This window comes from Balaenoptera borealis (genome assembly GCF_965194805.1).
Source record: "Balaenoptera borealis genome assembly, chromosome: 1".
Classification (NCBI taxonomy): Eukaryota; Metazoa; Chordata; class Mammalia; order Artiodactyla; family Balaenopteridae; genus Balaenoptera; species Balaenoptera borealis.
This window is the reverse complement of record NC_138860.1, coordinates 157,772,186-157,799,784: the sequence shown is the minus strand read 5'-3', so window position 1 is coordinate 157,799,784 and position 27,599 is coordinate 157,772,186. Positions and strand designations below refer to the sequence as shown.

General features: G+C 46.3%; 1 protein-coding gene across 16 annotated transcripts in view; it reads right to left on the bottom strand.

Moving 5' to 3' along the window:
* ERI3 (ERI1 exoribonuclease family member 3) overlaps window positions 1-23,590 on the bottom strand; it is a 128,173-nt gene extending 104,583 nt beyond the window's left edge. For 5 of the 16 annotated variants that reach the window (XR_014236940.1, XR_014236941.1, XM_082365504.1 and 2 more), the window contains exons 1-3: window positions 23,143-23,501; window positions 20,639-20,714; window positions 8,710-8,987 (exon numbers count right to left, since the gene is read on the bottom strand). Coding sequence is in view for 11 of the 16 variants with exons in the window: in XM_082365504.1 (XP_082221630.1) it covers window positions 8,710-8,987; window positions 20,639-20,714; window positions 23,143-23,277 (489 nt within the window). In the remaining 5 variants the exon portion in view is untranslated. The other 11 variants (XM_082365505.1, XM_082365517.1, XM_082365507.1 and 8 more) reach the window with 11 other exon arrangements.
* Window positions 23,591-27,599: the final 4,009 nt, after the last annotated feature.

The following is a 27,599-nucleotide window of genomic DNA, read 5'->3' as shown; positions in this document are numbered from 1 at the left end:
ACACGTAACTCCTCTCCATTCCCACCATCACCATCTTAGTCCAACCCACTAACCCACTTTCAAGTAATGCCTCCTAACCAGTTTCCCTCTGCCCATGTTTAACCCCTTGAACACTTTTCCCTCCATTCCCATGAACTCTGGCTTATGATATCTATTTCTGTTTCATCTCTTCCACTCAACAATACATTCACACTTCCTTTTCTGGGACGCCAATTTTGCCCCCAACCTTACCGTGGACTCTGCACTTCCTCTCCTTTCAGCAACATCGGCATCTTCCAGTGAGAGCCTCTGCCAGCATTTAGCCTTCAGACGAGCCCTTGGCTGGAAGGGCCTCCCCAGCACTAGACCATAGCACTGGAACAGAAGTGGAGCCCATACAACAGACGTTTGCTACCACAGACCAAGATCTCCCACTGGCCAGCTACAGGCAGGGGCAGGGCCTAAACAGCAGCCCGTTCCAAGGCACCTTCACTTCAGCTTAGGAGCTTCCCTGATGTTTGACTCCCCCTCCGGAGTCTACCTCCCTCCTTTCTGATTCTCCCAGCACCTAATCGGGCTTTGCCTGTGGTAGCACTCAACACACACAAACCTTCTCTGCCTGTCCTAGCCTGCTCACCCTTCTGCTGCAGACCTGCCAGCCTGGGGGGCTAGTGTCAATCTGGGAACACTCTTGTTTCAGGCTTTTAGGCAATGACTCAGTTTTCACAGCTAGGGCTCAAACCTCATCACATAAACGCATGACTGTGGGGGCTTTTTAAGGATTGTGAACACCCAGGATAAGGGAATAAAAAATAATCATTCCAATGGCATCTTAATCAAAATGATGCAGGATCCTTTTTCCCAACAAGACACAGAGATGGAGGAAGCATCTCCTAACATCAGTTTCCTCATGTCAGACAACTGATTTCAGTCTACAAAGTAAGAAATGTAATCAACAGAGGGGAGAGGAAAAACAAAACAGGATGGGGGCAGAAGTGAAGCCCACGGACCAACCCTAAACGCTCCTCTGGATTGCACTCCCCCTCCTCCCTTCCCGACCTAACTGGTTTTCCTTCTGTGGCTGTGTTACCTGTTGCTGCTGCTCTGAGGGAGAGCTCGTCCCCACCTCCCACCCCCTCTGGTCACCTCCACTGTAGCAAATCTCTTCTCATCCAGGCTCTCCTGCCTCTTCATTAATCCTTCCCTCCTTCCTTCTGTTTCTCAATGTTAGTCAGCAGGCCGTTTATCTGTTTGAAGGGTATAAACCTCCCTGATCTACGGAAGGAGGTCTTCCCAAGGGATGCCTAGCAGATCCAGATCCAAACTGCCAGTACTTGGCGGGCGGAGCGGTTGTCATATCATTCCCTAGCCCTTGCCTCTCCCTGGAGACCTCGAAGCCCAGTCCAGTGCTACCTTCAGGGGCAGCTCCCTGACAACGCCTCAGGCCCTCAGCTCACATATTTCTATCTTGATCCTCACCCTTTTGGCCCACACGTTACTGGCTAAAATTCTCTTAAACCTCTTGTAGCCTCTGTACTCTCACTTGCAGCATCCCAATAAGATGTTCTACTTGAACGTGAGAAATACCATATCACCGATATAGACAATCCTACTAGCCAAACAGTGAAATAATTTGCTGGGTTCTGAGAATTCCCCGGTGGTCCAGGGGTTAGGATTTGGCGCTTTCACTGCTGTGGGCCCGGGTTCGATCCCTGGTCTGGGAACTAAGATCCTGCAAGACGCTCGGCATGGCAAAAAAAAAAAAAAAAAAAAAAAAAATTGCCGGGTTCAAAGTCTTCATTCTCCCTCTTCCTCATTTTCAACGTTCGCGCACAAACAAGCTTGCAATGCAGGTCAGGTTTTTCAGACTTCATTCAGTTGGTCCTGGCTTACTCTGTGAGTGCCTTCTTTCATTCCTGCTGCAGCAGTTCTGAGAGCCCTCCAGCCCACTTGGCCCTCTCTGCCTCCTGACTTTCCCTTAACATGAAGCTGTGCAACCCCTCCCCCACCCGTGAGCAGGGCTGACCAGTCCCCTCCTCTACGCGCCCACTGTACTGAGTACTCACCCAGGCCACGGTACTTATCACGCTGCTTCACAGCAGTTACGCGGCTGTCTACCCTCCTCGACTACGAGCTCCTTGAGGGTAGGGATCATTTCTTGTCTTTATGCCCCAGCATCTAACATAGAGCTTGAAGTTGTTATCCAAAGAGTAAGAGGAGGCCTTTTCGTTGCCTCTAAGGTGGCTACCATGAAGTCCTCCCCATTCCTTTACTGACCTGGTTGGTTTTGTCATGTCCAACAAAAACCTTAAAAGGCAGCTCAGTGTCACTGTTAGTTTAACAGTCCCTAATTTCATTCACCATTTATCAATGGCCCTATTCTTTAGAGCTCTTCCCCACCACCAACCTTAGCTCCGTGTCTAACAAAATCTGCATTCCAACAGCTGTCTCAGCCCTGGAGAGGCCACCGGACAATAAGAGGCTGGGGGAAATGTCTTCTGATTTGCACTAAATTACGTGGTGACTTTGTTACCAGTGACCCAGCGCTCCCCAAGGAAAGTTCCTTGGTCCCACCCCAAGGCAACTCCATAGCCTAACTACACACTATGGCAGCTTAAAGGTGTAAACCCTGGGGAAGGGAGAGAAGCAGACTGAATAGAGCAAATAAACCCACTTCAATCGTACCCCTGCTGTGCCAAACACACGCGGCAGCAACACCATGCACGAGTGCTCCGCTCCCCGAGATGTATATTTTACTTTTACATTGCTGTGTCTGCTCCAAATAAAGAAAGGCCGTTCGGCTTTCACACGAAGTTACAACAGGGTCAAGTTCCGGACACGGCAAATGGGGCAAATGCTTGTCCCACTCAGGGAGCACTAGTCGGGAGCCACAGTGAGAGCCAGGGGAGGCCCATCCCTATGAGGGACCACCAGGAAACTGCAGCCTGTGGAGGGGGGCTCAGGAAGGGGTGGGGAAGGCACCACATTTATGGAAGCAGCAACAAAAAGGACAAAAGGGCCTAGTGGGCTGCCCCATGCCCACCCATCACTGGCCACCACTAGAGGAATTCACTTACAGTGACCCTGAAAGAAGAGATGTGTTAAAGCAGAGATAAGAAAGGCAATAATTGGTCTGATGGGCAGGGGAAAAATTATTCCAGGAGTCGAGAGCCTATGCAAGAACACTTACGGCTCACACAGTCATCATAACTCAGCCCCCTCAAGCATTTTGTGCTCTGCTTATGGTGTTAACTTTAATGTCTTAACATATAACACCATCCACACTAACACAAAATACTACACACGCCAGATGAGGCTGAGTTACAGTTGCCGTGAGAAGCATAACTTTGAATTTCCTGATTTTGGTGCATTTAATCTCAACCATAATGTTACATTAACGTCAGTTTTGCATTTCATTTCCCAGTTTAGAAGAATAGCATCAGCGCCTTTGCCTGTCTGTACAGAAAAAGGGGCGGGGCTGACTGGGGCCACAGGCAGACGGACCACCACCCAACAACTGGGTCCTCCGCTAAAAAGCCTGACCCGACCTCTCCCCCTTGGAGGAACCTGGACCAGGACAAGTGAATGGGGAGGGAAGGGTGAGTTCTTTCTCTAGGGAATGGCCTTTCCATCCACTTGCAAAGTACAGGAACCAAGAGCAGAGGGGAAGAAGCCAAATATGGAGCAAGAGCAATGTTTGTGTATCAGGTGGGGGGAGAGTAGGGGGTAGGGGGCTCCTGCCTCTCAGCCTTGAAGGGAGGAGAAGGGAATCAATATAGTGTGATTTGTAGGGATCTTAACCAATTTCCTGTGAAGTTTTCCAAAATGTCTCTCTCACAAAAGACTAATAATGAGGAGCCAGCTTCAAGTCATACTGAAATCCTCCAAATGCCTCTCTTCTATTTTATCCCTTCTCCTGTCACCATCAACCTTCCCCCCACCCTGCCCTCCCAAAATAACCCGGCATCTGGACAATTTTCTATAAAAAAGAAAACGCCTTTACTCATAGTTCTAACTCAAAATGCAGATGGAGTCTCTTCGAGGTTTCCTTAAAAAAAAAAAAAAAAGCCCCTGTGGACAAAGACCAAACACTAGAAAACCTCAACCCCAAAGGTCATTTTTCTCCAAAGTTGTGGGCACTTAAATACAGATGAGACGGAAAACAGTCACCGGGGCTGCTGCAGAGCAGTGAGAAAAAGGCTGTACCTCGGAGCCTGGTGGACGAACTCAGGGAGGGAGGGGAGGCGGCAGCCAGGACATGTGCTCCCAGACAGGAGCGCCGGGCCGCCCCTCCCTGGCCATCTGGACAGCTGAGGTTACTTCCTCCTCCCCGCATGCTGTGGCCTACACCTCATTTTCCTCACTTACATTTGCTTTGGTCTTTTCTGAACACTGAGGTGGTGAGAGAACTTGCCCCCAGGTTAAAGCTGCACAATTAAAGTTCCCACCAAAGCTTTCAGGCTGCTCCCTGGGCTTCGGGGTCACAGCCACCAGCGTTCGATGCACATCCACACCAAAATGAGCAACATGAACTCCTGCTGGCGAGGACAAAGCAGCCACGATTCTCCGAACCAGATAAAAACCTACTTCCATATCAAGAAACAATTCCTAAAGCAAGAAAGGAACTGTATTCCTCACATTTTGAGTCTCTAAAACATTTTAATCCACCTAAGTTAACATTTAAGTGAAAAAATATTTTCAAACGAAAAACAGTCTCATATTCAACCAATACCTATCATGTTAATCTGAATCAAAATGTATAAAACAAAATGAGTGCAAATACCAGAAAGGTGAAAGCCTGTTACTGGCAAAGCAACCACTCCAGTTTCAGTGAGCTGAACAGAGTACAAAAATAAACAGCAAAAATTATGACAAATGGGAAATACCAGATGTTTTACCATGTTTACAACCAATATTGTTACTCAAGTACAACAAAGCTTGCACCTGTCAGTTTGCATGGTGGCATTCCTTTTGGACAGTCCCAACAAGCTGACTCAGGGATTTCTGAATACCAGACACAGATGAGAGAAATGCACCCTATGCCGAGCCTCCAGAGAGGCCCTGGCCCAAAACTTGCTCCTGCCTCCTATGCAACTGAGGGGTATGACACACTCCCAAAAGAATCAGAAGTGCGCTGTGTTCAAGTGTGCAACCCTTGGGAGCCAGGCAGCAGGGGAGCCGGGGTGGTTCTGATTCACAGTCCAAGCACATCCCCAGGAGGCACACAGACCTTGTCCACAAAGTATCTCTGTCAAGTGGACAGCCATCAAGAGGTTCTGAGAGAGCTAGGTAGGGCTGATCTAACCTGCACACCATATTCTAGTCCTTTTACTGTCTCTTCTAGAAGTTCATTCTCATCCCAAATCTCAATCTTTCCTGCTTCCACTTATATTCTCTTTTTGTCCTTATTAAAATGAAGAGCAAGTTATCATCATACTCCTTGGAACAACTCCTTCCAAGTCTGGACAAGAAATCAGTCACTAAAACCATATTCAATTTCTCTTCTTTCTAAGTCTTATTTTTGTGCCTCTAATAATTTTTGTTCCTCCTTTTTTATTTTTTATTGGAGTAAAATTGCTTTACAATGTTGTGTTAGTTTCTGCTGTACAATGAAGTGAATCAGCTATATGTATACCTATATCCCCTCCCTCTTGGACCTCCCTCCCCCCCTTCCCCCCCAATCTAAGTCATCACAGAGCACCAAGCTGAGGTCCCTAATTTTTGTTCCTCTTATCCTGAGCTTTTCCAATTTCTCCACTGCCCTTGTTGACCAAAAGATCTAAACAATACAGAGGCTATGATGAGAACCTGACCTATGAGGACCTCAGTGGAAGGACACTATCCTATCTGGGACTGACAACTTCTCCAATCCATCCTCCAACCTTTCTCTGAATCCTTTCAGGACCCTGCTACATGCAAACTTTAGGGAAGGTTTTTTTTTTAAAAGAAAGTGGGGTTGTGGGGGGAGCTTTAAGCTGCCAATAACAATAAGTCTCAAGTCACTTCTAAGCTGCCCATCCCTTTCCTGAGAGTGGTCCAGGGGGTAGTTCAACAACAGAGCTGTCTGGCCCCAAACTCACCTTCTTACCTGTTGATCACAGCATTGTAAAGGCTTAATGAAGTAGAGATGCATTACATTTATCACTTGCCCTAGATCCACTCAAATCCATCACTATGTCACAGCAAGGAGTTAGATTGATCTGACAGGATTTGCTCTTCTTCACAAACCCATGTAAGTTATTACTCAGTACCCTATGCTCTTCTAGCTGTTTGCTGATTGATTATCTGACGATCAGGTCAAGTATCTTCTTTGGAATCACAGTAAACTAACGGGTCTATAATTTCCAAGATCATTCGTATTTGCCTTTTAAAGATAAGCAAGACAGCAAATGCTTCTTCCTGAGTTCTCTAAAGTAACAGCTAATGCTTTGCTAATAATGAACCAGGACAGCCAATTCCTTAAGTGCCCTTGGAATCACATCATCAGGGTTCATTGATTCTGGAGATAATCTTTAATCAGGCTCAGACCCTGGTAAAAAGCAGGAAGCCCAACCTCAGTCTAGGTCTAAAAGGCCCTGGTGCCTAAGTCTGGGAAGGAAGTTGGTGATACAAGTGATTTAAATCTGTACTGCATTATATCTTCAGCATTGCAATAGATAAATAAAAAGAACAAAAAATTAAAAGAACAATGCCCTTGAAAGAGAGATGAAAGGTGATACTAACAGACCAAACTGAGACATGAATCGAGTTTCACCTTCAGTAACATTGGCAGGACCCTCTGTAGGACATGAGAACAGAGCTACATAATTATCTCAGCTTATAATCTAACTGAAAAGTTCAGAAACAAATATACATAGGCATATGCCAGGAAGCAGAAAGCAGGAAATGTCATCAAGAAGGTGTCAAGCAATCATGAGGCTTCAGAAGAAGGATGAATCCTATGCAGTAGCAACGTGTTAGGTTTTAGACTCAGGTCCTACTAAGGCTTACTCAGCAACTGAAATCATCAGCAAGGGAAATAATATGGCATATTGGGGTATGGCTCCCTGATTCTCAACCCAAGAGAATCTACATAACCAAAACTCCCACCCACCACCCAGGTACACCCACCACAGAATCTCCAGTAGTTTGGGGAGGTGGAGAAGACGACCCTACAGCACAGGTAGGAGCAAGAGGCTGAGAAAGAAAGTGTGGCTCAGGCTGCCCCCAAGCCGTCTTCCCTTTCATGCGAAGTTCCTTCCCCTAGGAAGCTCTCCTCATCCAGCGCCTGTCTTCCCAAGCCTCAGCAGGCCTGATTCCAATCCTCCCCCAAAGGCAGACCACTACTTTGAGAATAGGAAACAAACAGGAAAGGAGAAAGGGAAAGGTAAAAGGGTTGTGGTATCTGCTTTATGGAAAATAATCTACTCTCCTAAAGATAGAACCCCTCCCTGGAAAAAAAACCAACCATGAGAAATGAACCCAGTTTACCTCTGAATGGACCTCCCTGTCTCCCAAGTGCCTGCTGCTACAATCCTCTTCTCCTCCTCTTACTACTGAAAGCTACTCCCAGACACACATGTCTACAAACCCCCAAATTACCCACCTGATAATCCAGCCCTACAGGGAAGAGTTCCAGTCCTAGAGTCAGGCATACCCAAGGCCCCCACACTACAATGCACTGCCACATTGGCCCCCAATCAGGCCCCCAAAGCAAACACCAAGCAATCTAATATCACCTAGCACACGTGTCTCTCTGCTGCTAATCCAAGCTTCTTAGCAGCACTACCTCAAAAGGTAAAAGATCTCTGAACACAGTTGGTAACTAAGGAAAAAATGCAAGCAAAGAAATTTTCCTTTCCAACAGACCAGCAATGATTGTTCAGGTTATCTAATGCTGCATAACAAATCATCCCAAAACTTAGTGGCTTAAAACATCAATAATCATTTATTATCTCCCACAGCTTTGATGAGCCAGGAATTCAGGAGTGGCTCGGCTGGTCAGTCTGGCTCGGGGTCTCTCCTGAGGTTGAAGTCTGATGTCCACTGGGGCTGTAGTTATCTGAAGGCTTGACTGGGGGTAGCAGAGTCACCTCCAAGACAGCGCCAAGAAACATGACCAGCAAGTTGGTACTGGCTTTTAGCTAAGAGCCTCAGTTCCGGTACACATGTGCCTCTCGCCAGAGCTGCTTGAGTGTCCTCAAAGCATGGTGGCTGGCTTCTTCCATAGAAACTGATCCAAAAGGGCAAGTTGGACTGTGACGCTTTTTATGACTTAGCCTCAGAAGTCACGCAATGTCTCTTGCACTCTACTCTGTTGGTTATACAGGGCTAGCTCTCATTCATTGTAGGAGGGGCGAACTACCAAAGGTGGGAATATCAGGACGTAAGGATCGTTGGGGGCCATTCTGGAGGCTAACACAGTATTCCTTAAAAGAACATGCAGCAGTAGCAGGAGAAGGCAGGAGGGAAGGGAAAGGAGAGAGGAAGGATGGGACAGAAGGAAACATTTTGATTCCCAAAGGCTGAGACCAGAGAGAAACAGTGTGCCCAGTTCTCTACAAAGACCTCTCAGGTCTACCTTACCCTAGGATGCCTGAGTCAAGTCCTGCTTCTTAGGCAGGAACTCCAGATGAGTAGCTAAAAGCCAAGAAGACATGAGAAAGTTCCTCTGGGTCCCAGAAAGCAAGTCTATCCTCCCTCCCTCCTTGCCCACCCCACCTTTTGCTGAAGCAATGATGCAACAGTTACCTGAGGATGAATCTGCGGCTTGTCACACGTGGCCTCAAAGTCCAGCACTAAAAAGTAGTGATACCTCTGGGGAGGGAAGGACATCATTGCCGCCATGGATGCGCCAAAGCTGTGGGCCGCCAGCTTTCTGGTGGATATGGAGCAGAACTCCGGAACACCACAGGGAGAAAATAAGTGGGAGCCCAGCACTTTTCTTGCTCTTGAAAGTAAATATGAAGAAAATCGAGCTGCTCCAGTCTGTAAAGGTGCTAGCATTGAACATCCAGAAGCATCTAAAACTTAGGGGAGGAAAGTTTAAAAGAAAAAAAAAAAAGAAAGAAAGAAAGAAAAAGAAAAAAAAAAAAAAAAAAAAAAAGAACAGAGAGTCTGGGTTACTCCCTCCCACCGTGGCCCTGTTCCACCTGGTCTTCAGGAATAGTCACAGAACATGAACCACTCCCCAGTGTTTCTGTGCCCCTTTTCTAAATCCCAGTATTTGTTATTGAAGTTCAAGACCCTTAATACTGGCCCCCACAGCATTATGACAGCTCTGAGTCTCCCAGACCATTCTCAAAACAAGATGCAGCACTGGCCTTGATCTTTAAGTGGAGCTCTAAAGTTCAAAAGAGAGAGAGAGAAATTCTGTGTTCACTTCTCAGGTGGCAACAGTTAACATTAAAGCTAAGTTTCCCAAAGTAACCCGGGGTGCCCCGGTTGCACAATCAGTCTTGGGAGCTAAGTAGACCCAGACAGACAGCAGGAAATGCCCAGGACTCTCTCCTCAGCTCCATTCCCAGCCATTGTCCCTGGCTTTCCTGTCTGTATCTTGATGTCTCCACATGCCCTCCTTCCTTCTCCCAACGGGAAAGGAGCAGAGCCCATCACAGGGAGCTTGCTCACCATACTCTGGTGATTCCCCAGCCCCCAGCCAGTAAGTGGCACCTGGGGGAATGAACGAAGCCTGCAGAGCACAGCTGCTAACAGCCTCGGGCCTTCCTCCGCTGCCTTTAGACTAACTCTCTACTGGAGGCCTTGAATGACTGCAGGACTTTTTTTAAATAGGGAAGAAAAAGAGAAAACCCAGATGTGGTGGTAATGGGAGCATTGCTAAAAGTCTAGTAAAGTTTTCTGAGTGTACACGTGCAAAAAAAAAAAAATCCAAATCACTTTTCAAGTTTTCCCTTTAAATTTGCAGAATGTCTGCTCCTTGGAGGACTAACGAAATATAAAAATCAAAGCCTAAGTTTTACTCACGAATAACTCAAGCTTCCTTAAAAAAAAAAAGAAACAGGAATAAAGCAGAAATGTTGTGTTTTTCCCATTTCATACCCAACACTCAAATTCCCTCAACTTTAATCCTCAAAGTCAAACAAGAAATCATGCTGCTCAATACGGAAATGGCCATAGTTTAAGCTTTCTGAAGCCCCAGTCTGACGGAGCCAAAAGCTTGCCTCTGAAAGAATGCAATGGGCACTCACTCCCTCCTGTAGCGTGGAGGAGGCTAGCAGCCTGGGAAGTCCAGAGCACACTAGAGGCAACAAGGTCACTACCACCTGAGCGGACATGGATCATGCCAAGTATCACTTCTCACCCCAGCTCTCGCGGGACTCAAGGAATGACCTACAGTAACTTGCCTGCATATTTATTAGGATACATGCTGGTGTGGGTCCTCAATTTCCCTATTCCTATAGTGAGGTTCCATGTGGAACAAAGACCAAGAAGTATTTTAAGTTCTTCATGATTCTAGCACAAGCGTAGTGCTTGTTTTCACCGTGGCCTACAGCCTCTCCAAAAATGCAGCCAAACTCCGTAGCCTGGGATAGACAAAGGCTGGCTTGAGTTTCATTATGGAATCCCTTGGAAAGGCAAACGGGCCAACATCCTTTTGAAAGCCGGAACCCAAAATAACTCTTCACGTCACCCACTCCTGAACAGTACTGGAAGCCTTGCTGACACAGGAGACACCAGTCTGCTCAGATTACACATTCTAGTTTGAATCCAAAGTCCCTCAGGGCCTTAGAACTTTTCTCTAACCTCTCAAAGTCAGGTCATGCATAAGGACTTCTGAAAGTCTTAATGTTTTCCAATGTGTATATATAGTGTATAAAGTGTTTTTAGTCAATCAGACTCCATCTGCCAAATACTACAGGCAATTAAGCAACATGATTAAGGAGGGCTTCTGGGTTTGAATCCTGGTTTTACCACTTATTTTGCCATGGCACCTTGGGCAAGCTCTGTTCTTCAATTCCTCACCTGTAAAATGACAATAGCAGCTCCTACTCCTTAAGCGAGAGTGAAATGAGAGGACATATGTAAAGCACTAAGAGCAGGGTCTGGCACATAGGGCTCAATAAATATAAGCTTACTATTATTACTACTACTATCCTATTGGGCTATGCCCACCTGGCCAAGCCTGGACCCCCATACTTTGGGCCTATAAATCCAATGCATAAGGCAACCTCACAGAGTAACATAAATGTCTCCTGCACCCCCAGATTGCTCTAGACCCCCCATACTACATACTGTATATGCCCTATCCCCTCCCATGGAAAACACACTGATGGCCAGAGGTCCTCACGCCTGCAGGCCTTGCTTTCTTATCTGATTTCACCCACATAAAAAAGCTTCTCTCTTGTAAAAAGTCTTGAGAGCAGACATTAGGAGACCAGGCCTCCACATATCAGCAGTCACTGGGTTCCATACGTCCCTTACATTTAAAAAAACCAAGTTCAACTCAAGTCAAGAAACAGAGGGCAGCTCTTCTCCCCTTCCTGAAAAATTCAATCTAATGGCTTTAGAGCCATTAGTTGTGGCAGAGGAAAGTAGGGTCTACATCAGCTGAAGTGGGAGGAGCAGAAGGGTCTGGGAGGGAGTATCAGAGCCCAAGCTGGGTGAGGAGGCATCCATACAGAGGCAGGAAGGTGTGATGCAGCATGCCACAGCCCTAGTGGGGTATGAAGGGCACCGCTGGCGGAGAAGGAGCGGCAGCCTGATGTGGGGATTCACAGGCAGGGTGAAAGAGTACCCAAGGGGGGAAAGGGCAGTGGCCACAACGGGAGATTAGTTACATACAGAGGGATTGATCAAAAAAGGGCATATATTAAGGGTAATGGGACCAGGTTTCTCACTGTTAGAGGATGGAATTAAAACATGGAAAGGGAAAAACATCTGTGGTGTCGAATTGGAATTGGAGTGTGAACTCATGGTTTCTGATATATATATAATATATAAAATAAAGCTAGGGCTTCCCTGGTGGCGCAGTGGTTAAGAATCCACCTGCCTGGGGACATGGGTTTGAGCCCTGGTCCGGGAAGATCCCACATGCCACAGAGCAACTAAGCCCGTGCGCCACAAACTACTGAGCCTGCGCTCTAGAGCCTGTGAGCCACAACTACTGAGCCTGCACTCTACAGCCTGCGAGCCACAACTACTGAGCCCGCATGCCACAAGTGCTCAGGCCTGCGCGCCTAGAGCCCGTGCTCCGCAACAAGAGAAGCCACCGTAATGAGAAGCCTGCGCACCGCAATGAAGAGTAGCCCCTGCTCGCCACAACTAGAGAAAGCCTGCACTCAGCAAGAAAGACCCAATGCAGCCAAAAATAAATAAATAAATAAATAAATTTAAATGAATAAAGCTAGATGTACATATGAAGATGAGTATATATCTATACACAAATATATAGACACATGTATATATATTTTCTAGCTCTGCTTACTGAAGGGCCAGGGAGCAGCAACACTCTGATAGCAATGTGCACATCTAGCACCTAGCTGCCTTCTAAACAACATCCTCCACTGAAAGAACTAGAGCTCTTTGGAGAACTGGCTGATTCCAGGGCTGTGGCAGAGAAAGTACAAGATGAGCCTAGAACATCCTGTTGTGCCAGAAAGCAAGGAAATGCTCAAAAGGACGCAGAAACCAGCTTGAAGGGGCTCCCACTGGCAAGTAAATAATGATATTAATGGATTATAATGCACTGAATAAAAAAAGGAAACCATGAGGCCATAAAGATAAAAATAAATACATAAATAAGTAAATAAATTTTAAAAACTAAAGTTTGGTAAGGGATTTCACATAGTTTCAAAGTATCTCCCCACAGAATGCTTATTAATTATAACAGGGAATAAGTTTACAATGGAGAAGCCTGGAAGACATCACCTTAATCAAGTGAGCAAAATGAACATCATCAATAATGGGATTAATCAAAATCTTGCATCACATGATAGGATGCAATGAGAAAAACAAAGCATCAGTTCTGTGATACTCCTGTCGAAGATGCATAACCTGAATCTAATCATGAGAAAATATCAGACAAACCCTGAATGAGGGACAGTCTACACAATAACCAGCCTGTAATCTTCAAAAGTATCAAGATCATGAATCTCAAGGAACGTTTACTGAGAAAAGTCTATAGGAGATGAGAGACTTGGTAACTAAATGTAATGCACGATTCTGAACTGGATCATTTTGCTGCAAAGAGCATTATTGGGACAACTGGCAAAACTTGAATGGGGTTTGAGGATTAGATGGAGGTAACATATGAATGTTAATTTTGATGGTTGTGTTATGGTTAGGTAGGAGAATGTCCTTGCACATAGGAAATGCACGCAAAGTATTTAGGGCGATGGGGTGTTAGGTAGGCAACTTAACTCACAAATGGTTCAGGAAAAAAATTCTTTGTACCCTACTTCCAACTTTTATGTAAATTTGGCCTATTTCAAACTTTAAAAAAAATTTTTTTTTAACCACATGCAATGTTGTTAAAAAAAAAAAAAAGAAACAGAGAACAGTATGTGAGGGAGCCATCTCCCCGTACTGCCACAGAGGGTAGGCTGCACGCTCTCCTCTGGCAGCCCCCAAAGCACGGAGTCTCCATCCTAAGTGCCCCTGCCCAGTGCCCCCTCACTGGGCATCTCTGCCACCTCTAGAGCCTGCTCGGGAAATATCCCTGCACTCCCTGCAGAGGCGCTCCACTTGCCTGCCTACCCTCTGACGTCTTAGAGATTGCCCCTTTCTGCTGATGTCATTACATTTTAGTCACTAGTTTGCAGAGTATAAGTCTACAACTTATATCATCAGCCAGGACTTTGAGAATCTAGTTGAGGGGCAGAACTCAAAAGGAACAGTTTATGATTCTGTGTATGTCTATCTCCTCACCAGCTTTCACCAGAGACGAAGATTTACACACATTTATTCTGACACCCATTTCCTTCTCCTAGCAAATTAAAGGTAGTAAGTAGCCTATGGCAAAGAGGAAAACGAATGATTCTCTCCTCAAAATAAAGGGACCAGTCACCCAGTGGGGCAGGGGAGAGGAAAACAGGGACTGCCACAGGGCCAGCCTGATTTGGAGGAGCAGGCCTGCACCACAGCCCCCGGAGGATGTGCACAGTATTTACACAACAGACACAATGGCTCCTCTGCAGCCATTACTGTCGGTCAGGTAAATAACGCATGTGCCAAAACACACATTTAATGAGGGAAATAATATGCCTTTATAAAAAGCCTCAATTTCTATTTACCTGAGAGACCAGGGAAGCACCAAATCACCAGATTAGTGGACCCACAGAGGAGTCATTCTGGCGTCTTAGGTAAATAGACATTTTATAGCCTTCCATTACTGGAGGGGGGAAGGAAGGGCGAAGGGAGGGGGCCATCCTTTAATATCCACATACAGGCCAGGGGAGTCTGGGGAAGAGAAAAGAAGAGAAGCCCATCATGAAATATGGGGTCCTCTCCCACCGCATCTCCCCATCCACATATACTTGGGATCTCTGGGGAGGGTATGGGTTTATACCATCCCTGGGTTCAATCCACTCCATAAAAAGCCAGACTGGGGAGTTCCCTGGAGGTCCAGTGGTTCGGACTCGGTGCTTTCACTGCCGTGGGCCTGGGTTCAATCCCTGGTCAGGGAACTAATATCCTGCAAGCCTCGTTGTGCGGCCAAAAACAAACAAACAAACAAACAAAAGCGAGACTGGGAGGCAGGGGTGCATTCCAGAGAAACTTCAAGGCACTGAGGCAGGTTCTGGGTCCACACTAGAAGCACATGGGACAGCCACAGAGTACCCAGTTCCCAGTCTCGGGGAAGTCCCTGTTCCAGTCTGACCTGCAGTAGCACAAGTGCTCAGACACCTAAGCCACAGAGGCATCCACAGAGAACACGGTAACATCTGTCTGCAACTCGTTCAGTCACAGGCCCTGTCTCAGGCGGCTAAAAATAACCTGGGAAAAATATAAATAAACTGCATGCCTTCAAAAGTCATAATTTTCAATCTAATGAATGCATTCTTAACTGCCAGAGCACTTTCTGTGAAAATCATAGACTGTCAAAGGTGAAAGAAAACCTAAGAGAAGACGTAGTCCAGCAAGCCAGGGAAAATGAGCCCCAGAAAGAGAAAAGGACAGTCCAAGGTTCACAGAGCAAGTAAGGGTAAGAAGAGAACCCATGGCTCCCGACCCCCAGTTCAGAGCCTCCAGCCACTGCCCCAACACAAGGAGCAGACACCAGCATTTGTCCCCCAAGCTTTTCTGTAGCCTCACAAGTGGAGGCCAGGGGCCTGAGGGCTCGGCCTAAGGCAGAACAAAGCTTGACACCCCTACAAAAGCTTAGAACCTCTACACGACTTCCTGATGGCCCCAAAGTGGAATGCAAGCAGGAACTCTAAAGCTGGGTCCTCACCTCAACAAAACACTCTTCTCCTCTCTGCACCCCATCACCCCCTAGACCTGTAGCTTCAGCTGCTTCTGCTCCAAGACAGGGCTAGGGAGAACTTGTCCAACATCAGAAGCAGCTGCTAATCCCAAACTATCAGAAGAGCTAAAGTCACTAAAGACCTTCAGGAATACCAAATTCTGAGGGCAACATCACAGGCCGTAGGAGGCTCGCTCTCCCCTTCAATTAGCCTGTCTCAGCAACTCAAGGCAGCACAGAAAAAGAAGTACCTGTTTGTGATTTGCCTGCTGTTTACTAACCCATCAGCCACATTCAGTAGCTTGGGCAAACTCCTTCAAGGGGCCAAGGATGGGAAACATCTCTTTGCAAAGACCTGCACGTCAGTTGTGACCCCACACACGAGAGGGAGCAAAGGCTAGTTTCCTAACACATGGTAAATAGGATAGAAATGGAGGAAGGGCAGGGTATGGTATGGTACTCTCATCCCTGTAAGCTCCTCCCACACTTGTAGACAGCATCTGACCCCAGAGGGGAGGTACACAGAACCTGCTATACCCCTGCTTCCGAAAGGGAGAACTGGAGCAGAAACAAGGAGTCATACAGCTAGTTGTTAAAATGCCGTATTAGACAAGCACAGGTTCAAATCCTGCCTCCACCACATGCTCTTTGTAATAATAGCTGTAACAAAAATGCCTATCTCTTAGGGGTTCAATTAGACCATACAATATGTACAAAGTGCTTTGCACAATAGTAAGTTCTCAGCAAAAGGGAGCTATTGCTAATACATGAGAAAGAGGAAAGTGAAACACTATTTTGTGAAAATCTACTACAAGCCAGGCACTGTAGTTGTGACTTACATATTTCATCTCATTTAAGCCTCCCAACCATCAAGCAAAATAGGTAACAGTATTCCCATTTTACACATGAGAACACTAAGGCTCAGAGGCACTCAGCTCTTCAGGGCCCTGTTCTCCTCTCCCACATTTAAGGGCCCACTTTCTCCACTTGGCTGATTCTCCCATCAGCCATAGGGCTAACAATGCATATCAACTATAGTTTTTCTTTTGAGCTAAGGTATGACTTTAACTAAAATGAACTCAACCATAGCAATAATTAAGTCTGTCCAAATCACTCAAATTTGTTTCTAATAAGAAAAACAAATTGCAGCCTGGGTACAAAAGCGGTAACAGGGGGACTTCCCTGGTGGCACAGTGGTTAAGACCCTGTGCTCCCAATGCAGGGGCCCAAGTTCCATCCCTGGTCAGGGAACTAGATCCCACATGCATGCTGCAACTAAGAGTTCGCATGCCACAACTAAGGAGCCCGCATGCAGCAACTAAGGAGCCCATGTGCCGCAACTAAGGAGCCAGCGAGCCACAACTAAGGAGCCCAACTGCCACAAATCTTCCCCTTTTAGTAGCTTTCTCTGACACCTCATCAGAAAGTTAATTGCTTAAGTGATCCAGTAGCACAGTTTAACTTTTGTCTCACTATATTGTAAGATTTTAGTTATCTGTTTCTCCTCTTAGCAGTAATTTTCAGCAAGTCGGGTGAGAAGGATGGAAGATAGCAGGTGTAGGGGTGTATGTGTGTGTAAAAAGGCATATTTGAAGAGATCATTTCTTTTTTTCTTTGGCCGCGCAGCATGTGGGACCTTAGTTCCCCAACCAGGGATCAAACCCATGCCCGCTACAGTGGACACAGGGAGCCTCAACCACTGGACCGCCAGGGAAGTCCCTGAAGAGATCATTTTCTGTACTTGTTTTTTGTCAGACCCTTGAATACAGTTTAAAATTTCAAGCAGCATTAAAGAAAAGTATAAGATTAGCTTTTTCCATCTAAGGAGTATATGAGTTTAAAAAGTCTGAGGAACACTGAGCTAAACATAGATCCTTAAGGGCAAGGACCACATTTTATTCATTTCTGTATCCCCAGCACAGGGCCAGGCACAAAGTAAGTGTGAGGCAATGTCTGCTGAATGAATTATGATGTCAACTGCTCTGGAATCAGAACATGGCAGAACAGAGCAGGGCCTAAGAAGCAGGAAAAGCTTCTTTTCTTTCTTTCTCTCTCCTTCTTCCTACCCACCTCCCCCCAATTCTGTCCTCCCCAGTTAGAGACAGAGAGTGAGCAAGCATTGCCTTGGTGCCAGAATACTATTAAAAGGATTAATTTAGGGACCGGTGTTTGGACTGTCACATCCAATCACTACCCACAGATCTACAGCTTCCCAAATCAGGCTCATGCAAAGAGGAATCAATTGCAAGGACACAGAGGGTCTGAACAGGCATACTAATGGCTTCCTGAGGTGCCAGCGGCCAGCTCTGACACTCCCATAAATTATCCGCCTTTTGATTTTACCTGTAGCTGTGGGGCACAAGGCACAATTTTGAACATATCAAAGCAATCTCTCGTCACCCAAGGCTCCCCCAAGAATGTCCCCAAAGGAGGATGGACTAAAAACAATGACCCAAAGGGAATCTGCTTCCCAGCAGGCCTGTTCCTAGCAGTCATCAATTAAAACCCAACAGGACCAAGTGGATAAAGGGACCCAGATCAAGACTAGGAGATATGGATAAGACATGCATCAGACTGCAGTTCTGTAATAACTATACATCTCTCACTCAAAGGAAGAGAAATCACAGCAATAAACTCACACAATTTCATCTGGGGGCAACTCTGAACCAGCTCTAACAGTACCTCGCAGCATGACCTCGGACAACACACTTAACCTTCCTGGGCCTCAGTTTCCTCACATGCGTAGCAGGGACAATAATGCTGACCACCTGACCCGCTTCCCCGAGTGGTGATGAAAAGTAATAAAAAGCATTCAAGAGGCACTTTACAAAGCCACAAGGGTTGCAACATTAATAAACGACCCCGACAGACCAGGAAAATGACTGGTCACACTTCGGTGAATTTCTTTCGGGTAGCTGCTCACTCAGTTCACTTCACTGATGGTGCTGGGGCTAAGGTCCACCCTGAAGAAAGTTCTGTAATTCCGAATGGGACTCCTGCTGTCTGAAGATTTTCCATTATGAAGAGCAGCATCTTGCTTTAGTTATAATTTCCTCCTGTTTGCTGGCTGCCTCTGCCAGGTGCTAGGTTTCTATCACATGGCCACAATGACAATTGGGAGCACCCCAAATGTACTAAGCCAAAGGCCAAGTCACCCAATTGCTACCTGCTTTTTAAAAAATTGTGTAAAATATTGTTAGTAACAAAAGTTAAGGACACCTTGCTAAGAGTTTTACATCTCATTAAATCCTTTAACCAACCTATTAAGTTCCATTTTACAGATAGAAAAGCTAAACTCAGAGAGGTAAGTCATTTGCCCAAGGTCACATAAGCACTGTTATCAGAAACCTCTAGCAATGCACACCGGAGCTTGCAGGAAGAGGAAGACAATTCATCAGACACTCAACAAATACTTTATTTGATCCCTGTACCTGACACATACCATCATACTCAACTAGGAGACACTCTCAAAACCAGAATAAGATCATCAGTTTCTTAGAAGCAAGCAAAGAAGAAGACTAAGTAGGACATACAGAGAATGAGGCAATTCCCTGGGAAGCTTAGGAAAATGGGTCCCCCTCCGTGTGTACAGTTCAAGAAATTCAAAGCAACTAACATTAAGCTATGAGACCAAAGACCAAAATCTCTCCCCAGCTACATTTATTCACTACTACTTTCAATAGAAGAGTTCCCCCAAACTTCTCATTCACTCCACACCAACTTGTCCTTCCCACATCTTTTCTAGTCTGTGAAACAGGAGCTGGTATCACCAACAATTTCTCTGGTAGACATCCTTTAAGCTCAAGTAGATGGCCAGGAAATTAGCAAAGAGAACCAGTATACACAAAGATGCAAAGATTCAGGTATACTCAATTTTTAATTGTCAAAACACTGCCTCAAAGGTGAAAATGTTACCCATGTAACTGCCACAGCCTCCTTACTGGTCTCTCTGTCTCAGGTACTATCCCCTTCAATCCATTCTTAACACTGAACATTGAAATTAAAGCAAACTTTCTAAAACACAAATCTAGTATCAGTCCACTTCTTAAAACCTTTCAATGGCTTCTCACGGCTTTTATGATGGTCTGATCCAGTGGTTGGTCCACAGGCCAAATCCAGCTGCCACCTGTTTTTATAAAGTTTACTGGAACACAGCCATGCTCACTCATTCTCCTACTATGGCTGCTTTCGTGCTATAGCAGCAGAGTAAACAGTTGTGACACAAACCCATAAAGACTAAATATTTACTATCTGGTCCTTTACAGTAAAAGTTTGCTGACCTAGTCTAACCTTTTTTTCTACCCACCATTTAATCCTAAGAGTTTATAAGGCCCTGGCTTCTGCTTCCCTTTCCTCCTTAATTTCTCACTGTATTCTCCTGTCTCCTGCCCACTGAGTACTTTATGTTTCAATCACACTGAACTTCAGTTTCTCAAACTCAACAAAGCTCTGACCTTCACACTTGGTTCTTCACATCTTCATCTAATTCTAGCTGAGTAGTTTACTTCCTCTGAAAAGCCTTCCCTGAACCCACCAGTCTGGGCTGCAGATCCTTCTAAGTACTCTCAAGCACATATACTTACCTCGTTACAGCACTCTCAGAGGTCTTGTGACTGTTTCAATACTATCTGTCTCGCCCATGAACTTGTAAGCTCTTTGGTGTCAGGGATAGCAGCTGTCTTGCTCACCACCACAATCCCACCACCAAGCAAAATGCCTGGACCTCAGTTATTCAACAAACAGCATCTGACATCCTGGATATCAATCGTCAGAGTCTACCTTTTTAGCCAGCCCCGATCCTCGTAAAACGGAGACAGACTGGGATTAACCATCCACCCAAAGGTGACCCACAACCCAAATTTGATAAATGTATGTGACCAAGATCCCAAAGGCCTTGGTCAAATGCATTTATCAGAAGCCAAATAAATGTGATCCTTCCTATTGTCTTAAGATGTGTATTTCTCAGGATAAAAGATTATTCCGGCTCTATTCAACCTTCCTGAACTTCAAGTAGGTGCTCATGTAATGCCCACTGAGAAATCATGGCAGAACTTGAAAGTATGGATATCCCACCTTCAACTCTCACCACTTTATAGACTTTGGGTAAGTTTCAGTAGTCTTTTAGCATATGGTATCTTGTCAGAAAAAGCTACAGAAAAGTACAGTCTGCACCAGTCCCCACTCCCCACCCTCCAAGCCCAAATACTCATAAGGAAGAAGTCAAGCCAAACCTTGACCATGCAACAGGATTCTCACCTCTCCTTACTTCGAAGATGCCAAGACTGGCCGCTGGGGATGCTGAAGGTTCTGTGAGAGCTGGAAAGCCCCAATGCTGTGGATAAATACAGATCTCTGCAACAAGTCTATTTCAATACTGTCTGAAACAACTTAAAGATCACACTATACTTCAAACTCCTAAACTCAAACTACTTTGGGATAACAGTTATCTATGTGGAAGCACAGTGCCAGTACAGAGCTTTCAGAAGCTACTAGTACTACAGTTGACCTTTGAACAACACAGGTTTGAACTGCGCAGGTCCACTTCTTATGTGCAGATGTTTCTCAATAAATATATTGGGAGATTTTTTTGGAGATTTGTGACAATTTGAAAAAACCTGCAGATAAACCACATAGCCTAGAAATACCAAAAAAAATTAAGAAAAAGTTAGGATGTCATGAATGCATTAAATATAAGTAGATATACACATAACATACAAAATATGTGTTAATCAACTGCTTATGTTATCAGTAAGGCTTCTGGTCAACGCTATTAGTAGTTAAGTTTTTGGGGAGTCAAAAGTTATAAGCAGATTTTCAACTGTGTGGGGAGTCGGTTACCCTAACCTCTGCGTTTTTCAATGGTCAACAATATATACTTTTGCAATGATGAATTTCATCTTCTCTAGTGGCATACTTTTCTTCCTAAGGAGGTTTATCTCCTAGAAATACTAAACATTTACAATATCTGAGCTTGGACTGAGAGAGATGGCCATGAAGTCGTGGCTCTCTGGATAATCCCGAATCCTAGTCTAGCCAAGGAGGGGACACTAGTAAAGGCTGACAATATTCTAAACTCAGGAACTGAAGCAGGGATTGGGGGAAACACTGGTTGCCACAAAGCCACAGGCCATACTGCAAATGGCCACACAGACCAGGAAACACTTGCAGGATATATCCAGGTCTGCCTCAAGTTCTAAAAAAGTCAAGGTAATCAAACCCCAAATCAAATCATCAATGGACACCTATCATATTTATCACTTAATTCAGATTTTCCATACTCTGGTTTCTCTTCAGATAACTTAAATCTTGCACCTTTTACTCATCAGATCTTCCAAAGGATTAGAAGTTGCAGAGGTGCCCTTGTAAGCTAGCAACGCCCTTGCACAAAGAAACACCTAGGTTTGGAACCAATCTATTCCTGTCTACCACTCTACACATTTAACACTTTATTCTACTCAGATCCCCTGGGAAAATGCCACTCACCAACCTACCCCACCACAAAGAAAACACTTTTCAAAATGAAAGGGAATAAAAGCACTTTTATTTGGAAATTTCAAGTTGCAAGGAGAGCTCTCAGCCAAGCTTTGTGACCTAGCTAGCCGATTATTTACAGGATCTTTGGGCAGGAATTGTTAATGAGCTTTTAATTTGGAGTGCTTAAGTTGCCAAAGTGCTCTGAGCTCCAGTGAAGCACCACAGAATCCATAAAGGAAACCTTATCAATCACTTCCCGGCAGCTACTTCCCCCAACCCCCCTCCACGAAAGGCAGCCAAGTGGGTTTCTAACCAAGATCACAGACACACACATTAGTGGAGTCACACTCCAAGTCCCTGTTTATAAATTGGCTTTCAAATGCTAGGGGATTCAGGTATAATATACTTAAGCTCCAGGCATGAACCCACCAAAACAAGGCATGCTGTGTATGATAAAGTCAGAATAAAGCAGAATTTGATGAAGCCAATTTCTGATAGAAACTCTACAATCAAAAATCATTCAGCCAATCACAACCTACTATCGTTCAAATAGTGTACGGTCTTTAGCCAATGGGATTCCTGGTTTTTTGCCCTTCGCCTGGGAGACTGATAAAATGTCTGACAAGAACTAACACCAGAGAAGTGGCCAGAGACCTAGGGCAGAGGGAATGATGGGTACTATCAGTTTGCAAAATCCAGCCCTAAGGACAGAATCCAAACACCCAATGAGAAGCCACGTTCAGCATCTTCCAAGTCAACAAGGAGCAGTTATATTTTGCAAGAACTCGCAATCAAGCCCCAATCCAAGTTCATGCCTTTTTGTTTTAAGAAAACACCTGTTGCTGGAGCATTTGCAGGAAAAGCAAACAGAAAGCTAGCCAAGTTAGGCCCCTTATTCAATCCTTCCACCGTAACTACGACCACCGCTACAGATTTACAAAAAGAAGTAAACTGCTAAGCTTGTGTGTCTGTGTGTGTGTTGGGGAGCGGGTAAAGGGAATGTTCTCTCTACCATCTCCTTGCTAGTTTTCAATCCTCTTTGGTCAAAGCTCTCTTCCTCCTCCTAAGTAATCCCAGGTAGGAAGTCAGCATGCTTAATCACCTCACCCAGCCTGTCTTTCAAAGCCCTGCCCCTCTCCCTCTCCGCCAAAACGTTTCTCAGTAGACCATGCATCCAGGGTGAGCACATGGGCCAGCACCCCAGGCTGCACAAACTGCGCGCCGCGACCCTCACCCCGCATGCATTACCAGGGCCCAATCTGGGGGGGCCTCGCCGCATCACCCACCCCGGGGTGTTGCCCCCAACTCGGGCCCATCCAAGTCCAGGGGATTGTAAGGGGAGGAGCAGGGGGCCAGGAGACCAGCCCTCCTTCCCAGGGCCGCCCCCGCCCCCCGTCAGCAGCGGGAGAGGCTGTCGCCATGGCAACGCCCCCTCCTCGGGGCCAGCGCGGCAGGCTCCCTCCAGGTGCAGGCCCCGACTTCTCCCTCGGCCTGAGCAGGCGCTCAGGGCAGTTTACGGCGGCGGGCGCGGCCCGCGCCGACTGCGGCGCCGGCCAGGCAGAGGCAGGGCCAGCTCCGCCCGCTCCCCACCGCCCGTTCCCGGCCGCCTCAACAGCGGCAGCCAGCACCACGAGTCCACAACACACCGACTCACCTCCGCGCACTCTGACCCCGGCCGACGCGGCGGACGGGCGGGCGCGACGGCCAACCGCTGAGCCCGCCGCCGGCTCCTCCGACCAATGGGCTGCACGGGGGCGGGGCTTCTTCTCCCCAAAGGCTCGCTCTCCCGCCGACATGCGCGCGAAGGTGCGCCAAGATGGTGACTCCCCACCGCAGGCCTTATGGGACTTGTAGTGTCGAGGTTGCACGTATTTAGAAGAAAGTGAAGGGGGGCCTCACTTCTGAGCTGTGAAAGAAATTTTTTACAAAGGGAAACTTTCTAAGGCCTAGAGAAACCCAGGTCCCCCACTTCCGTTTTCCCACCTTCCAATATACTCATGAGGTGAGTATAGGCTCATAAGGTGACATGTGGTATTTAGATGTCACCTTCTCATGATTAGTTCATTCAGCAAGCCATTACTATCATTTACTCTCTGAGGTCGGCCTGGGGGAAGACCTGAGAGGAGGGGGATTTTAGGCGAAGAAAAAAATGCTTAGATTTCTGAAGGGCCTTCCCAAGGAAGAGGGAACTAAGTTGTTAAGATCAGCTCCACAGGGAACTTCAGAGTTAAAAAGGATTCTGGCCTCAGCTGTGGGGAGTTTCAGTAGTCAGTCTCTTCAGTCAACTGGAGAGAACTCTGGCCAAAGCCAGAGATGTATTTCTTCATCTTGGTTGTGCCTCTCTGGGAAGTCATGGGTACTAGGTTCTGAGCTGGGAAACCCCAGCCTTGTCCAAGCCAGTGATGGTTTTGACAGCCTCCCAGTCAGCCAGGAACCATCTTCTGTGCCCAGCTTAGGTCACCAAGCCCTCTGTCTGACATCTACATATTTTCACTTAAGAAAATGATGTCAGGGCTTCCCTGGTGGCACAGTGGTTGAGAATCTGCCTGCCAATGTAGGGGACACGGGTTCGAGCCCTGGTCTGGGAAGATCCCACATGCCGCAGAGCAACTAGGCTCGTGAGCCACAATTACTGAGCCTGCGTGTCTGGAGCCTGTGCTCCGAAACAAGAGAGGCCGCGACAGTGAGAGGCCTGCGCACCGCGATGAAGAGTGGCCCCCACTTGCTGCAATTAGAGAAAGCCCTCGCACAGAAACGAACACCCAACACAGCCATAAATAAATAAATAAATAAAACCAAAAGCCAACTAATTATTGCCAAAAAAAAGAAAAAAAGAAAATGACGTCAGTTCTGGGCCCTACCACCTCCGTGAGCTCTGACCTTAACATAATGAATGGTTCCCACCTGAGCTGGGAAAGCCTGGTAATCCCCCTTTTAAGGAATGCCTTCCTTAATCCCACATGATGGGTTAGGTGATTCTACTGTGCACCTACGGAATTTATTGCATTGTTTTATAATTGTCTCTTTCTTTGTTGTCTCTCCCCCAGGGCTGTAAACTCCTGTAAGGTAGGCATTATTTCTATATTGTTCATGCTGTAAAGTAATACCCAGCACAGTGCCAGGCATAAAGCAGGCACACAATAAATGTTTGTGAACAAATGAGGGAATAAACACCAGCAGGGACAGGTGTCACTTAACCAAAGGTCAGTAAAGTGGAGGCACATCTGCCTATCGCCTGATTCTTGGAGCTGGAATTGGGTCTTCCTCTTTCCATTAATGTTATCTAGATGTTAATCCCAGTTGATCATATCAGTCAACATATTTTATAGTGCCTCTGCTAAGTGTCAGGCACTGTTTCTGTTGCTGAGGATTCACTGGTGAAAAAGACACACAAAATCTGTGTCCTCAAGGAGCTTTTACATTGAGGAGGAGGAGGGGAGAGGAAGAACAGACAATAAACAAGTAAGTAAATAGATAAATAAAATTAGACCAGTATAAAATAGATAGCTAGTGGGAAGCAGCCACATAGCTCAGGGAGATCAGGTCAGTGCTTTGTGACCACCTAGAGGGGTGGGATAGGGAGGGAGGGAGGGAGACGCAAGAGGGAGGAGATATGGGGATATATGTATATGTATAGCTGATTCACTTTTTTATAAAGCAGGAACTAACACACCATTGTAAAGCAATTATACTCCAATAAAGACATTTAAAAAAAAAAAATTAGACCAATAAGAGGCCTTAGTATGGCCTCTCTTGTCTCTGGCTTTGTTATATCCTGAATCTGGCCTGAGAATATGGCATAGCCAGCCTTCTTGGCTGTAAGAATGAAGTAAACACACACTATGAGAATTGGAGGCTCTCCTTAAGGCCCAGCCCCAGTATCCTCCATGGAACCCTTGACTTCCCCAAAATGTGTTCTTTCCTCCTTGGTGCCCTAGAGCTCATCTGAACAACTTCCAGGGCCTCACCACATTGTAAGCTCTTTTTGGACAAAGACCAGGCAAAATGCACTCAAATTGTAGGACAGTTTAAGTACACTTGGTACCTTACACTGCTGCCTAACCCAGCATTTGGCTCCCTCAAGCCTTTGGCTGTGTTCTGGTTCCCTAGAAAACAGAGCCTGAGGCAAAGCTTATGCAGTAAGATTTCATTGGGAAATGTAATCCCAGGACAGCAAGGGTGAGGGGGAAAAGAGAAGTGAGGCAGGGAAGGAGGGAAAGAAAATATAAAGTAGTATTGTATGACCAAAGTTTAACAGAAAGCACAGCTAGTTGCTCTGTCCTACAGACCATGTAGAACCATCACTTCTCAGACAGGAAGAAAGGGAGGGTTGTGTTACCCCACCACTCCTGTAGCCACAGGGGGCGCCAGATCCCACACCCTAAAGCACAGTGGTTCATCTGAGACTAGAAAGGATGAGAGGAGCCTCTGGCTTGGTCAAAATAGGCCACTGCAGTCCCATCACAGTGGGCACATCGGAAGCTCTTTCAGAACCTAACCCTCCTCCCAGAGGGCGCTGAGACAACCAGATGTGTTAGTAAATGACGTGATAGCAGTGGCAGCTGGGTTGTCCATAAAACAGGTGGTCAAGGTCTGGGGTAGGGCAAGCAGATGGGGCGAGTGAATTTTCAGAGACAGATGAACTGAGTCCAATACAGGCACATATACACCCTGGGTAGACTGCCTGGCTGCTGCATTAAGTGACTGAACTAAAGTGAACACTGAGAGCAAGAACCAAAGAGGACCACATGGGTTCTTCTGCAGCCCTGTCAAACCACCAGGAAAAACCTCAAGATAGCCATCAAAGTTGGGACCTTAATCAGCAACTGAAGGGCAGAGAACCCAGGACCCAAGGACAGCGCATGGCAGCCCCCAAACTTGGCACAGCTGAGAGAACCCAGACTGGATCTGAAACCATTTTATCTGATAACTGGAGAAACTGCTTCTGCCATTCTCAGTCCCTGTAAGCTATGTAAGATAGCATAGTGCAGTTATAGGGAGTGTGTGTGAGCGTGGAGAGAGCCTGCTCAGGTTTGCATCCTGGCTCTGTCTGTGACCTTAGGCAAGTCACATATTCTCTGAGGCTCAGTTTCTTCATCTCTCTAGTGTAGGTAATACTAGTACCTACTTGTTATTAGAATTAAACGTGCTTAGCACAGTATCCTGTGTAAAGAGTGCAGTAAATATTGGCTGTTACTATTATTCTTGCCCCTCCCCCACCCCTCTTCCAACTCCTCTTCCCACCGTGACCACCACCATACCACCTCCTTGCTCCCCCACGCCCAGCCCCAGTCTTCTCTGCTCCAAGAGCAGTGGAGCCTAGACCTGGCCATGCCTTCTTCGTCCTGCTTTCCCCAGGGCTGTTCCCTATGAGCCTGAGCCATTCATCTCCCTGGTGACCTGAATCTGAACTAAGAGATGGATGTGGGGTGGCTGAGGCCAGGGTGGTAATGTGCTCCCTTATCTCTGTGCCCCTCACTGGGGCCTAGTTAATTTTCCCTTTGATTTTAATATAGATTTATTGAAAGTTTCAGTTATCAAAACAAACTGCAGCAGCAAATTGGTGTTCTTTGCTGGCCTACAAGTGCCTATAAAGCTGCCATGCTCGGGAACGAATGGCGCTCTCCGGGAGGTCAGTCATGGCAACAGGAGGTCCCTGGGGACATACACACTGCCGTTTAATATTTTTCTTATTAGCCTTTTTCTTCTTGGCTATCTAAGCCTCCCTTTAAATTGGAAATCA